Raw genomic sequence first — 12258 nt, forward strand, 5'->3', positions numbered from 1 at the left:
ATAGTGGATCTGGAACCAGAAAGACTCGTCTTCATGACTTCCAATCTGGCCTCAGATACTTACTAACTAGGTTCCCCTGGGCAAGGCACTTACCTCTGTTTACCTCAGTTTCCTCATCTGTAAAAGTGAGCCAGAGAAGGCAATGGCAAACCACTTCAGTCTCTGCCAAAAAAATCTCCACTAGGTCAGGAAGAGTCAAACATGAGCAAACGGCAATAATACACAGAAGGGATTTGATAAATTCTGTATTTTTGAATTTTTCCCACCCCCGTGCTTTTCCCATTTTTCCTCCCAAGCCTTATCCTGCTCTCCCTTGGCCCTTTGCTCTAGCCCCATTGGAGCTCCTCAGACATAGCCCTTCATGTCCCATCTTTGTCTGCTCTGGCCACCTCTTAATGCTCTGCCTCCTAATTTCCCCAGCTCCCTTCCAGCCCACCAAGAGCCCTTCCCAGTTACCTGCCAATTCCTTCCTTCTGTGGTTACCTTCCATTTACGTTGTATCTATCTTGTATCTGCATATTACTTAGATGTCTCCCCCATTAGAATGTGAGCTCCAGAGAGCAGAAGGCCTTTTGTTGCTTTTCCTTGTATCCCTTTTGCTTCACTGGATACCTCTATGCAGTAGGTGCTTAATCCACGCTTGCTGCTTCAGTAACAGACTGCCTTCTTTCCACCTTGCTTTTCTCCCTTTTTCTGTTCCTCCCAGCTTTCCTTGTCAACGTTCTCTTATCTGTGTGTATCCAGAGCTAAGCTGGGGATGGGGTGAATCAGCATCTCTCTCCCAGGAGGGAATGAGCTTTCCCATTGCTCAGACTGTCTCCTGGGAGAGCACTATTTATTCTTCATGCTCTAAGGCTGAGGGTGGTTTCTGATCATAGCCATAGAACATTAATTTAAGCTTTTATCTTTTCTTACGTTTTGTTTCCCTCCCCTGGCAGTTTGGTTTCCAGTCGCTTCTCTCCGCACATGGTGGCTCCTTCCCACCACGGTCTGCCCACGTCAGGGATCCCCCATCCGGCCATCGTCTCACCCATTGTCAAACAGGAACCCACCCCCCCCACCATGAGCCCATCCGTAAGCGCGTAAGTAACCCTTATACCGGAGAGCAGTGCTGGGGTTCGGTTCTTCTTTCCACCCCAGTCCCAGCGCGTTGATGATGATGTGACGTAGGAAGGGAGCTCAGGAAGCCAAGACAATACAGGCAACTATTCCTTAGCTTTCCTCCCTTGGAAATAGTGCATTTGGACTCTTTTTCTTCCATTCCCTCTATTTTGGACCTTTTCCCAGAAACATCGAAAAACTCTTTTCTTTGTCTTCTCCCTAGACAGTGTTTTGGAACCATAGAATAGGGGAGCTAGAAGGGACCTTCAAAATGATGTCACCTTCATCAAGGTGATGATGATGATGACCTTGAGAAGGCATGGCCATCTTCCTTTCCAATGGCCTCTATATTCAGGGACCACCCCCTCCATCTACTGCGTGGAGGATGCATGGAAGGATGATAACACCTTCACTCAACAGATGGGCCCAGAGAATGTCAGTGACTTGTCAAAAAAAGTAACACAGAGAAGATATAAACCCAGATCCACTGGCTCCAAATTCATTCCTCTTACCACTGTTTGATTGCCGGGAGAACATGTCATACACACCGTTGGTGGGGACCACAATGCCATTGGGAAGGGATGGGAGCAGGACCCTCAGCTTTCTATTCACCTCCCAGTTCCAAGGGCCTCAAGGCAGAATACGGAACAGGTCATCCCCATGGAGGGGTCAGTGAGGATAACAAACGTTCTCCAATCCCATCTATTCTCAGGAAATCCCCAGTGACGGTGAAAAAGGAAGAAGAGAAGAAGCCCCATGTGAAGAAGCCTCTCAATGCCTTCATGTTGTATATGAAGGAGATGAGGGCCAAGGTGGTCGCCGAGTGTACGCTGAAAGAGAGCGCAGCTATCAACCAGATCCTGGGAAGAAGGGTAGGTATCTCCCACTCTCCCACAGCCATTAGTATAGCTTAAAGTAGCTTAACGTTTCCTTTAAAAAAAAATCACCATCATCTTCATTATTCTCACAATGAATCCTACACGGCTTTTCAAAAATCATTTTTTATTGTTAAGTTCTTTTGAAACTTTCTGTTTTGGTATCACAGTCATTTCTGAATTTGCTCCCTTCGGTTCCGCCCCAGGGATCCTTCCCCTGGGATGAAGAAAAATAAATATGTGCCTAAGAGCATCTTTTGCATTGCACAACCTTTCTAATGACAAGTGGCAATTTAATTCCATTTTGCCATATCTTATTTTCATATTCCTTCATTGTCAATATGATGTCATTCTCTAGGGCCAGGGTCAGCCATCATCATTATGTGTAGCTTTCTTTTATTTATATTGCGAGAGTCGATGTGTGTGTGACGCTCCTGTTTCTGCTTGTCTGGTCTGCATCAGTTAATACCTCTTTTCAAGGTTTTCTGAATCTTTCATCATCACCTGTCCTTACAGCCCCCTCCTTCAATTCCATCCCCCAACCACCGTGTCTCTGTGTTCCCAGTTTTCCGGCTACCGCACAAAGTGTCATTATGATATTTGGCAAAGGGATGACTTTCCTACCTTGGAGTTCCTTGGGCCTAGCGGTTCGATCTCTGGGGCAAAGGGTGTGAACGGTGTCACTTCTCTCTTGGTCTTTGGACTCACAATCCAGCTGAACACTGAGAACTTTCCATTACAATGTAAGCTCTGAGGACAGATCCTTTTTGTGCGTCCTCAGTACTTGGCAACCAGAGTAAGATTAAATAAATGGCTACTGATGGACATGACTCATGGTGTCCCAGAGGACGTAAAGGCCAGACCAGAGAGAGCCTTCTCCTCCGTGACTGCCCACTCCCGAAGGTGACTTTTCTCCATGGTAGGGTTCTCATGACAAAGGCAGAGTCTCGTTCTGCCCTCCCTCGAGTCCATCCCTTCCCCACTCAGCCAAGCTGCCACCGTGATTTTTCTGGGCTCGGATAATAACAACGCCCTGCCCCGGGTAAGGAACTCCAGGAGCCCCCCATGGCCTCCAAGATCACATCTCAAAACCTGTCTTCTTCAGCTGGACTTCTGTCCACACTCTGCAGCACGTTTCAAACTTGTCTCCATCCTGTGCCTCCAGCCCTTTGCGCTGTCTGGTCCGTCTCCCATGTCTTTCCTCTTACCTCTGACTTCCTTTAAGATTCAGCCACAGAACGTCTTTCTGGCTTCCCCCAGCTCCTAGTGCCTTCCCCTCCATCTCTCTGACTATACTGTGTATTTCTGAAATTACTTTAGCTCCCCCCTTAGAAGGTAAGCTCGCTGAGAGTGGGATCGGTCGTGCCCTCGGCGCTTTGTGTCTCAGTTCCCGTGGCATAGAAGGCGATAAAGAAATGTTTGTTGACTGACTCCTGCCTCCAGCCTCTACAACTCCTGGTCTTTCTTTCCCCCCAGTGGCATTCGCTCTCGAGGGAAGAACAGGCCAAGTACTATGAGCTGGCCCGCAAAGAGAGGCAGCTTCACTCGCAGCTCTACCCCACCTGGTCAGCACGGGACAACTACGTAAGTGCCCCTGGAGACCTCCAGAGACGGGGAATCGGGAAGCTTTAGACAGGGTCCGAGAATTAGGCTTCGGCGTTATCCGTGCATGGTCAACTGTGTGAGAGCCAATCTGAGTCCTCCCTTTGGCACCCCGACCCTGTGATTCTGGGCAAGAGATTAATCTCTCACTGCTCTGAACAACTGGCTCAGCCGGGCAGGGGCCTGTCTGCCCCATAGATGGAGTTCCCTCCCCACAGAACAGATCTAGGGCAGTCCTAAATCCCAGCGTTAGGAGGGAACTTGGGAGCAGTTAGCCCCGCACCCAAATCAGAATGCGCTCTGTACGGCTTCCTCCGCAACCTTGGATGGATGACCGGCCTCCATTGGGGGTGAGCTCCATGTCCACTTCCCAAGGCCTCATCATGAGCAGCTTTTCCCAAGCCATTGAGCCCCGGATTAACTTTGTCTCTCTGTGATTTCCGCCTTTGCCTCTGCGGCGGCCCGTCCAGGGCCAATCAGCACAAGTCAGACGCCTCCTAGGAGTAAGAGTGCCATGTCTGACATGTAGTGGGTTGCTTGACCCAGTGTCTGTGGCATAGAAAGTGAGAAAGAAATGTTTGTTGACTGACTGCGGGGGAGAAATCTCCCCCTCTAGGGGCAGGGAGAAACACTTGAAACAGGGTTTCGCAAGAGTGAATGTTGAAAACTATCTTTGCATGTACTTTGAAAATTAAAAGCTATTATTTATTTAAAAAAAAAAAAAAAGGAGTAATAGTGCTTCAGGCTCTTGGAAGAGCGAGGTCTTTCCTTGCTCTAAGCCCATAAGGCAAAGATCAGAAGGGAAGTTACTGAGAGGGAAGGGTTAAGAGTCCGGGGCCCCTGGCAAGGGCAGAAGTCCCACTGTTAGAAAGGAAATGGGCATGGAGCACAGCGGCCTTCCCCACCTGCTCTTCCTGTCGGCTCTTCCAGACTGGGCTGTCTCTAATGCCGTCTCCTCTCTTAGGGCAAGAAGAAGAAGAGAAAACGTGAGAAGCAGCTGTCCCAGCCTCCGCCGCAGCCGCAGCCGCAAGTTCAGGAGGCTGAAAGTGAGCCCTCTTTGCCCTGTTCCCCATCCCTCCAGAAGTAGCACACACTCGCCCTCCCTGATGAGCTCTGGGGCCACATGAAATGTGTAGGAGGAGGTGTTCTAGTCCCGGGGGACGGCAGGTGTGGGGCCGTGGGCCATGGAGACCCCCGTACCAGCGGCAGGTGGCTGACTCCTGTAAAATGGGCACTGCCTCCCGTTAGGAATTCTGCGTCCTGGGCCTGTCCTCCACTCTCATTGCCAGAGGTGCCATGGCTGACGTGCCCAGAGTCCCCCAGCCAGTGTGTGTCGGAGCTCAGGCTTCCGGCCCCGAGACCGGCTCTCTCTCCCTGCTGTCGGGCAGTCGTCATAAACCTGTATTAAGCACCTACTAAGTGCCGCTGCTAAGCAGGGGGAGGAAAGTGCTTCCCGAGGCTTAATGTATTTTATACACGTCGGTGGGAGCAGGATGACTCGGTGAAAGGGCCCCGCCCCGTGCCCGGTCTCCCTGGTGACGGTGAGCCGGTCCCCTTCTGGACTCTGTCATCTGTGGGAGAGGGAGGTTGGGTGGAGCCCAGGGTCTCCTCCCACTCTAAACCCTGGATCAGAAAGTCACTGCCCCCCCCCACAGCCGGGGACACTGCAGCTGCCTCATTCCCAGACTCCAGAGTGACAGCCATACTCATGGCTGACCTTTACATAACACCGTCGTTGCTGGCAATGATATCCTCATTATATTACCATTATAGCAGGCTACTATTACATTATTATAGCTGGTGACTATCATTATATATTATCATTATCACAGCACAATTATTCCATAATTATTACAGCTGACGGTGATATCGTTATTATAATATGACATTAACCCTCCACCCCGTAGCGTGGCCCTCCCCCCTCGCCCCCCTAAGGCTCCCTCTCGTTCCCCGCAGGCGCCCTGACCTCCAGGAACAAGAAGCCGTGTCTACACTACCCGCCACCTGAGAAGCCTTGTGACAGCCCCGCCTCCTCCCACGGGAGCATGCTGGACTCCCCAGCCACCCCCTCTGCTGCGCTGGCCTCCCCAGCCGCCCCGGCAGCCACTCACTCGGAGCAAGCGCAGCCGCTGTCCCTCACCACCAAGCCCGAGGCCCGGGCCCAGCTGGCCCTCCACTCCGCCGCCTTCCTCTCCGCCAAGGCTGCCGCCAGCCCCCTGGGCGGCCAGCCTCCCCTCCTCTCCCGGCCCCTGCCCCTCAGCTCCATGCCCACCACTCTATTGACTTCCCCCCCTTCTTTCCAGGCTCCCCTCCATGCCCTGCAGGCCCAGCCCCTCTCCTTGGTCACCAAACCTGCTCACTAAAGCCAGCCCGCCCCATCTTCTCCTTGCTGCCAAGGGCTCCTCCAGAAGTAGCGATTCAGAACAAATCAAAAGGAAACTTTATTGGTCAATATTTGACCACTCTGGACTGTTCGGTAAAGTGTCTGGTAACAGCAGCGCTTTACTCTTTGTAGATGTAAACGGTAGCTGATTTCAAGAGCTTTTTTTTTTTTTTAAATAAAAAAAAAAAATTAAAAAAGAAAAAAAAAAAGAAGACAAGGAAAAAAAAATCTGAAAAGTAGTTTGTTATCCTCTCTGTCTATGGTGGACTGACCTGTGCAGAGGAGACATCTCTCTTGCCCCTAGCCCCATCCCTCCGACTGCTAACCCCACCTCTTCTCCCCCGTCTGCATGTCTGTAACCCCTACGACCCCTTACTTGGTTCCCCTCCCTGTTCCTCCCCAGTATCCATCCCTTCCCACCCTCAGCTCTCAGTATCCGAGATACCTCATGTCTCTGCTCCCCCGGCCTTGGTCCTCTGCCTGGTGCTACGCCGTCCACCGAGAAGCTGACTTCTAATGACTCCACTAGCATCCCCCTGTCCTCAGTGGGATTATCTACTTGCTCCCACCCCCGCCCTGCCACCCCCTTTCATCCTCAGCCCCAGACTCGATGACTATGACAGGAATCTCTTCCCTCTCTTCTCCCAACAAGAGCATTTGGCCCTAACCCTCAGTACTTGGAGGTGTACAAATGTGAGACACTTCTCCACAAAAAGTCTGTATCTTCTTTGTCTCCATGACCAGTCCAAACCTCATCCTCGTGGTCCCGGGGAAAGGATTGGAGCCCGAGTCCTGGCCCCTTGGTGAGGGCCGGTTAACATAGTCTGCCAAAGTTTTGAGACCCTCCCTCTCAGCTCCCTCCCCCTACATGCTTCTTTTTGTGTGTATTTCTGTTTTATTTTTATGTCTTTGGAGCAATTTGAACTCCCAGTTGTCACATTATTTTCACAAAAGAAAATAAAATTGCAGTTGCAAGAGCCCTTCTTGGTATATGTGCCTTCCATTCAACCATTAATTTAATGGGCAAGTAAATACACACAGTGAGCCTACCACCCACTGGGTTCTGGGAATTAGGACCAACAGTGTGTCTTCCCACTGGGGAGGGTGGAGGGGAAGAGGGGAGAAAGTCCTGGCCAGCCAGGCTCCTGTGTCCAAAGTGCCAGCAAGAGCCCTCGTGCTTACTGGGAGTGCACATTCAATCCATTTGAATGATTTTCTTAGCCGTACATGTCCTTGGGGGCCACATTTGCTTTCTTCTGACCCTTAGCAGCTGATCTAAGGAAGCAGGGGCTCCCCCAGGTCTGGATCCCTGAAATAGCTGAAAGGTTTAAGATGAGTAAAGCACTGAGGAAGCAGATCTAGTGGACAGGCTAGGGTAGGCAGGAAGCGGTTCATACCTAGCTCCTGACTCTAGCTGTGTGAGCTGCACACATCGCTGAATTTCTGCCAGGCTTGCTCAGATCAAACAATATTAAGGATCTAGATCAGGCCAGATGGTGTCCTGAGTTCTGTGAATAGAAATGCAAAAACTCTGGCTCCTCTAGCCAGTGAGCGGGGCTGGGTGGGGCCTCAGAAAGAAATCACCAGCTTGAGGATCAAAAAAGACCCGAGTTCTAATTTGGCTCCTTGGGACCTGAGGGAGTGGGGGCAAATGGCTTTGGCTCTGTGGGCCTCATTTGTATAAGGAAGGAGTTGGCTTAAGGGATCTCTGAAGTTCTCTTTGCAGTTTGAAATGTGTGTGTGAGAGAGAGAAGGAAGGAGGGAGAGAAAGAGGGAGGGAGAGGGAAGGAAGGACAAAGACAGAGAGGGAGGGAGGGAGGGAGAAACAGAGAAAGGTCAAGATTTGTTGCTGGTAAAGCCAATTCCCATACTGGGAGCGCCTCCCACTGAGAAACGATCACACATTCCCATGAAGGATAGCCACCTTAACTCGTCCTTTAGAAAAAGAGGGTGTTAGCCAGGTGAAATCTGGGATGCCAAGTGAATGTCTTCATTCCCCTCCAGAACTGGTCCTGGCTGAGGAGTAGTTTCAAGAGTAGAGAAAAGACTCCGGGACTTGTGGGACACGATGGGATGTCTAAGCTATTTCCTCCCTTTGTTTTAGGACAAATGCATTTCTATTTATTAGAAGGCTGACTGCCAGCCAAGTTCCCTAAAGTATAAATTATTCAGGTAAAGTGAACCCTCCATTCCCAATGGCAGCAAAATGCAGACCATAGTCACAGTTGGCTGTATCTTTAGCTTGAAATGCCCTGCCCCACACACACACTGTCGCACCCTCACTCCACCACATGGGTTGGGATTCATCATCTCTTGCCTACATACACTCTTTGGCTCCCTATTGCCTGGTGTTTTTTTGTTTTTCTAACCAGGTCCCTGAGAGGAGGTAGCCACATAGAATTACCCTTGGTTTGCATCAGGAAGATCATGGCCAGAGGCAAGTAAGTCACTGAGCCCTACTCTGCCTAAGTTTTCTCATCTGCAGAGTAAGAAGGTTGGAGTAGCTGAATGGTGACATCCCTTGCAGCCCTCAGTGTTTAATCCCCGTGGCCAGATACCCCCTGAGCCCTCGTACGCCAGCTGTGCGGGCGGGCAGTTTCTCACTTGCATCTTACCAGCAGCCCCAACCCAAAATCTATTTCTGTGCAGACACACCATGGGAAATAAGAGAGTCTGTCAGCCCATAAGCATTTATTAAGTACCTAATATACCTAGCACCTGCTAAGCCCTGGGGCTACAAAAAGCTCCACTGTCCCAGCTCACCATTTAATGGCGGGAGACAAAAAGTGAAGGACTATGGGAAAACAAGACTTGACAGGATAGTTTGGAGGTCACCTCTGTCTGCTGCTGTCATTTTTCAGTCATGTCCAACTCTTTGTGATCCCATTTGGGGTTTTCTTGGCAAAAATACTGGAATGTTCTCCTATCCAGCTCATTTGACAAGTGAGGAAATCAAGACAAACAGGTTAGGTGACTTGTCCAGCGTCACACAGCTAGGAAGTATCGGAAGCCAGATTTGAACTTGGAAAAATGTCTTTTTGACTGCAGGCAGGTAATGGGCGCTACCTACTTTCAGTTCCTTTTTTTTTTTTTTTTTTAATACGCTTTAGAGCTAATACAATCAGAAATTTTAACTGAATTTAGCTGAAGATTTATTGTCAGCTAGACACTTCTACTTCTAGTTTCTTCAAACAGCTCCAATACTCAAGCCAATTTAGTAAGCCTTTATTGAGCACCTACTATGTGCTAGGTATTGTTTTAAGTGCAGGGGATAAATACCCCAAAAAGGTAGTCCCCTCTTTCAAGGAGCCCAAATCTATGCCATTTTCCTGCACTGGCTACACTATCCCCCTTGGAGAGCCAACCCAATTCCACACCCTCTTCTATCCTCAGCTCTTTTGCTCTTTGGTACTATTAGCAATTATACAAATGGAATGATAGGGACTGGCCTTAATGCAATGAAACCAGGGAGCGCTCCAGAAAGTGACAGTAAAGAAAAAGTCTCCCATAATCCTTCTGAATGACCAGAACCTTCAGAGGAAATGTAGCTTGTCTGGCTCTAGGAGAGAGAGTTAGAGCATACAAACAAAAGCTCAGCAAAATCTAACACTGTCAATAAGTCCTTCTTCCTGAATATACTCCCTAGGTTTTCATGGCACTATTCCCTTCTGGTTCTCCCAGCGATCCATCTTCTTTTCCTAAGTCAACTTTACTGGTTCTCCATCCACGACATGCCCATTAGCTGTAAGTATCCCCCAAGGTTCTGGTCCGGGACCTCTACTCTTTTTGCTCTCTGCTTTGTCATTTGGTGACGCCCCCCATGGGTTCAATGATCAGCTCTATGTACATGGTCCCATAGGTACAAATCCAGCTCTAGTCTCTCTCTTGATCTTCAGCACATTTCACAAAGCGATGTCCCATGTCCTGGAAGTAGCTCACATTCAATGTGTCCAAAACAGAGGTCATGTTTCCCTCAAGACACATCCCTCTCCAAATGATTCTTATCAGGACTTTCCTGTTCTCCTCCAACCCTCTCTGCCTCATCCTCTGGGACCACAATCCATTTAGATCATAGTGCTCATGCTTTCGAAAGAAGTTGTGGGACAGAAGAGGTATTAGACTGACTACCAAACTGAAGTCAACGGAGCTGCTCTACTGATCTCATCATCTGTGAAACTGGCCAGTCTTCCAGTGCCACGCCAGAAAACTGAACCACTTCCAATTGAATTGTCTTAGGAAGAGTCTAAAGATCACCTGCAGGATAGGGTGCTGGTCACTGAGATCCTACCTCAAGCTGAACTGCCAAACATTCAAACTCTACTTCAGGGAGCACCACGCTGAGGGGTTGGCCAAAATGCCCAAAATGCACTTGCCTAAGTGACTGTTTTACAGAGAACTCGCACAGGGGCCAGAAGAAGTCATAGCATGACATTCTCAAGGTCCCTCGGGACAACTTTGGAATCCCTCATAAGGCATGGGCAAGCCTGGCACAGGACTGCCCAGTGTGGTGTGCCCGCATCCAAGAAGGTGCTCTGGAGAATTGTACTAGCTCAAAAGAAGGAAGAGCTGCACAAATGTAGAGACATCACCACAGATGTCCATAGTTGTGCTCTCCCTATGGTAGGACCTTCCGAGCTCCCATTGGTCTGATCAGCCACAGCTTGACACACTTGTACCTTGACCCCAACATAGTGATGGCAATTTGGTCCTCTGAGTACAAAGGACAGCGGCAATCCCGCATGGACGTAGTTACTCATGTGTTGTTTTCCTGCGTTGAATCTATGCTTTCTCGAGGCAAAGATGAATTTTCCCTTTATGTCCCCAGTACCTGGCACATAGGAAGCATCTAATAAATACTTGCTAATTGATTGACAGACTAGAATCTCAGATTTCCATCAATGTTCATCAGAAATGCTTCCTTCTATGGGAAGCCCTTTCTGATCTCACTACCTTCCCTCCTGCCCCCAGTTTCCTCCTGCTTAATTTTTTTTCCCCTGAGGCTGGGGTTAAGTGACTTGCCCAGGGTCACACAGCCAGGAAGTGTTAAGTGTCTGAGACCAGGTTTGAACTCTGGTCCTCCTGACTCCAGGGCCGGTGCTCTATCCATTGTAACACCCAGCTGCACCCCCTGCTTAATTTTTGTAACACAGCATGGCATAGTTGATATAGAGCTGGCCTGAAGCTAGGAAGCTTGGGTTCAAGACCCAGCTTGGAGACTGTGATCCTGGAGATGTCATTTAACCTCAAGTGCTTTGGATGTCTCTTGAAAACTATATATTGCAGAGAAGTTCCTCATCTGGGAATCCTTTGTACTAGTGAAATCCTAGGTCTGGCCCTGTCTCCTACTCACTGTGTGCGTGTGTGTGCACGGGTGCGCATTCATGGGGTCTGCAGGAAGGCAGGTGCTTGGCACATTAAAACTCAATAAATGCTTGACTTATAGACTGACTGGTTCTGCTGAGGCAGCCGGGTAGTCCACTGGATAGGGCACTGGGCACAGACTCAGGAAGACTCAAATTTAAATCAGACCACAGGCACTTACTAGTTGTGTGAGGCTGGGCAACTCATCGGACCTCTGTCTGCTTCAGTTTCCTTATTTATAAAATGGGGATAATATTAGCACCTACCTGCTAGGACTGCTGGATCAAATGAATTAATATTTGTGAAACTCTTGGTACATGAGGCAGCCAGGTGGCGCAGTGGAGAGAGCACTGCACTGAGGTCAGGAGGATCTGAGTTCAAATGTGGCCTCAGACACTTAACACTTCCTGACTGCGACTCGGGCAAGTCACTTAATCCCAATTGCCTCAACAACAACAAAAAAAAAAAAAAATAGAGAACAGCTCCTCAGAGAGCTTTTGTTTATGTGGGTGATATCTATTGGTATTTACCACACTGATAATGAAAGCATTTTAGCATTATTATAAAAATAGTTGTGACCACATCCCACTGACCCCAAAGGATCTTGGGGATTTCCGGGGATTTAATCACATTTTAAGAAGCACTGGTCTAATGTGTTTACAGGAGTAATAAAAAGTAAATCAGGGAAAGAGAATCCAGAGCCATACTGTGAAGAGCTCTAAGTTTAAACTGAGGAGTTTGTATTTTATCTGAAGAAATAAAGATGCCCTGGAGGGCAGGACTGGTTCTCGCCAGCAGAGGGACACCGGGCTTTCTGGTGCGGGGAAAGTAGGGTGGACCGTGGGAGCTCCCCAAACTGCCCCTCCTTGCTAACTATTCCATAAGGAGGTGCTGAACTTGGTCTTCATGCCACAGAAAGCTGACAGGTGCTGTTAG

The 12258-nt window shown here is 49.2% G+C and overlaps 1 protein-coding gene across 1 annotated transcript in view; it reads left to right on the top strand.

The window, feature by feature from the left end:
* TCF7L1 (transcription factor 7 like 1) overlaps window positions 1-6938 on the top strand; it is a 215700-nt gene extending 208762 nt beyond the window's left edge. The window contains exons 8-12 of the mRNA XM_074285620.1: window positions 939-1082; window positions 1814-1973; window positions 3453-3560; window positions 4543-4624; window positions 5535-6938. Coding sequence (XP_074141721.1) covers window positions 939-1082; window positions 1814-1973; window positions 3453-3560; window positions 4543-4624; window positions 5535-5941 — 901 coding nt within the window. The 3' untranslated portion in view covers window positions 5942-6938. The remainder of the gene's footprint in view (window positions 1-938; window positions 1083-1813; window positions 1974-3452; window positions 3561-4542; window positions 4625-5534) is intronic.
* The last annotated feature ends 5320 nt before the right edge of the window (window positions 6939-12258 follow it).

This window comes from Sminthopsis crassicaudata, chromosome 2, assembly GCF_048593235.1.
Source record: "Sminthopsis crassicaudata isolate SCR6 chromosome 2, ASM4859323v1, whole genome shotgun sequence".
NCBI lineage: Eukaryota > Metazoa > Chordata > Mammalia > Dasyuromorphia > Dasyuridae > Sminthopsis > Sminthopsis crassicaudata.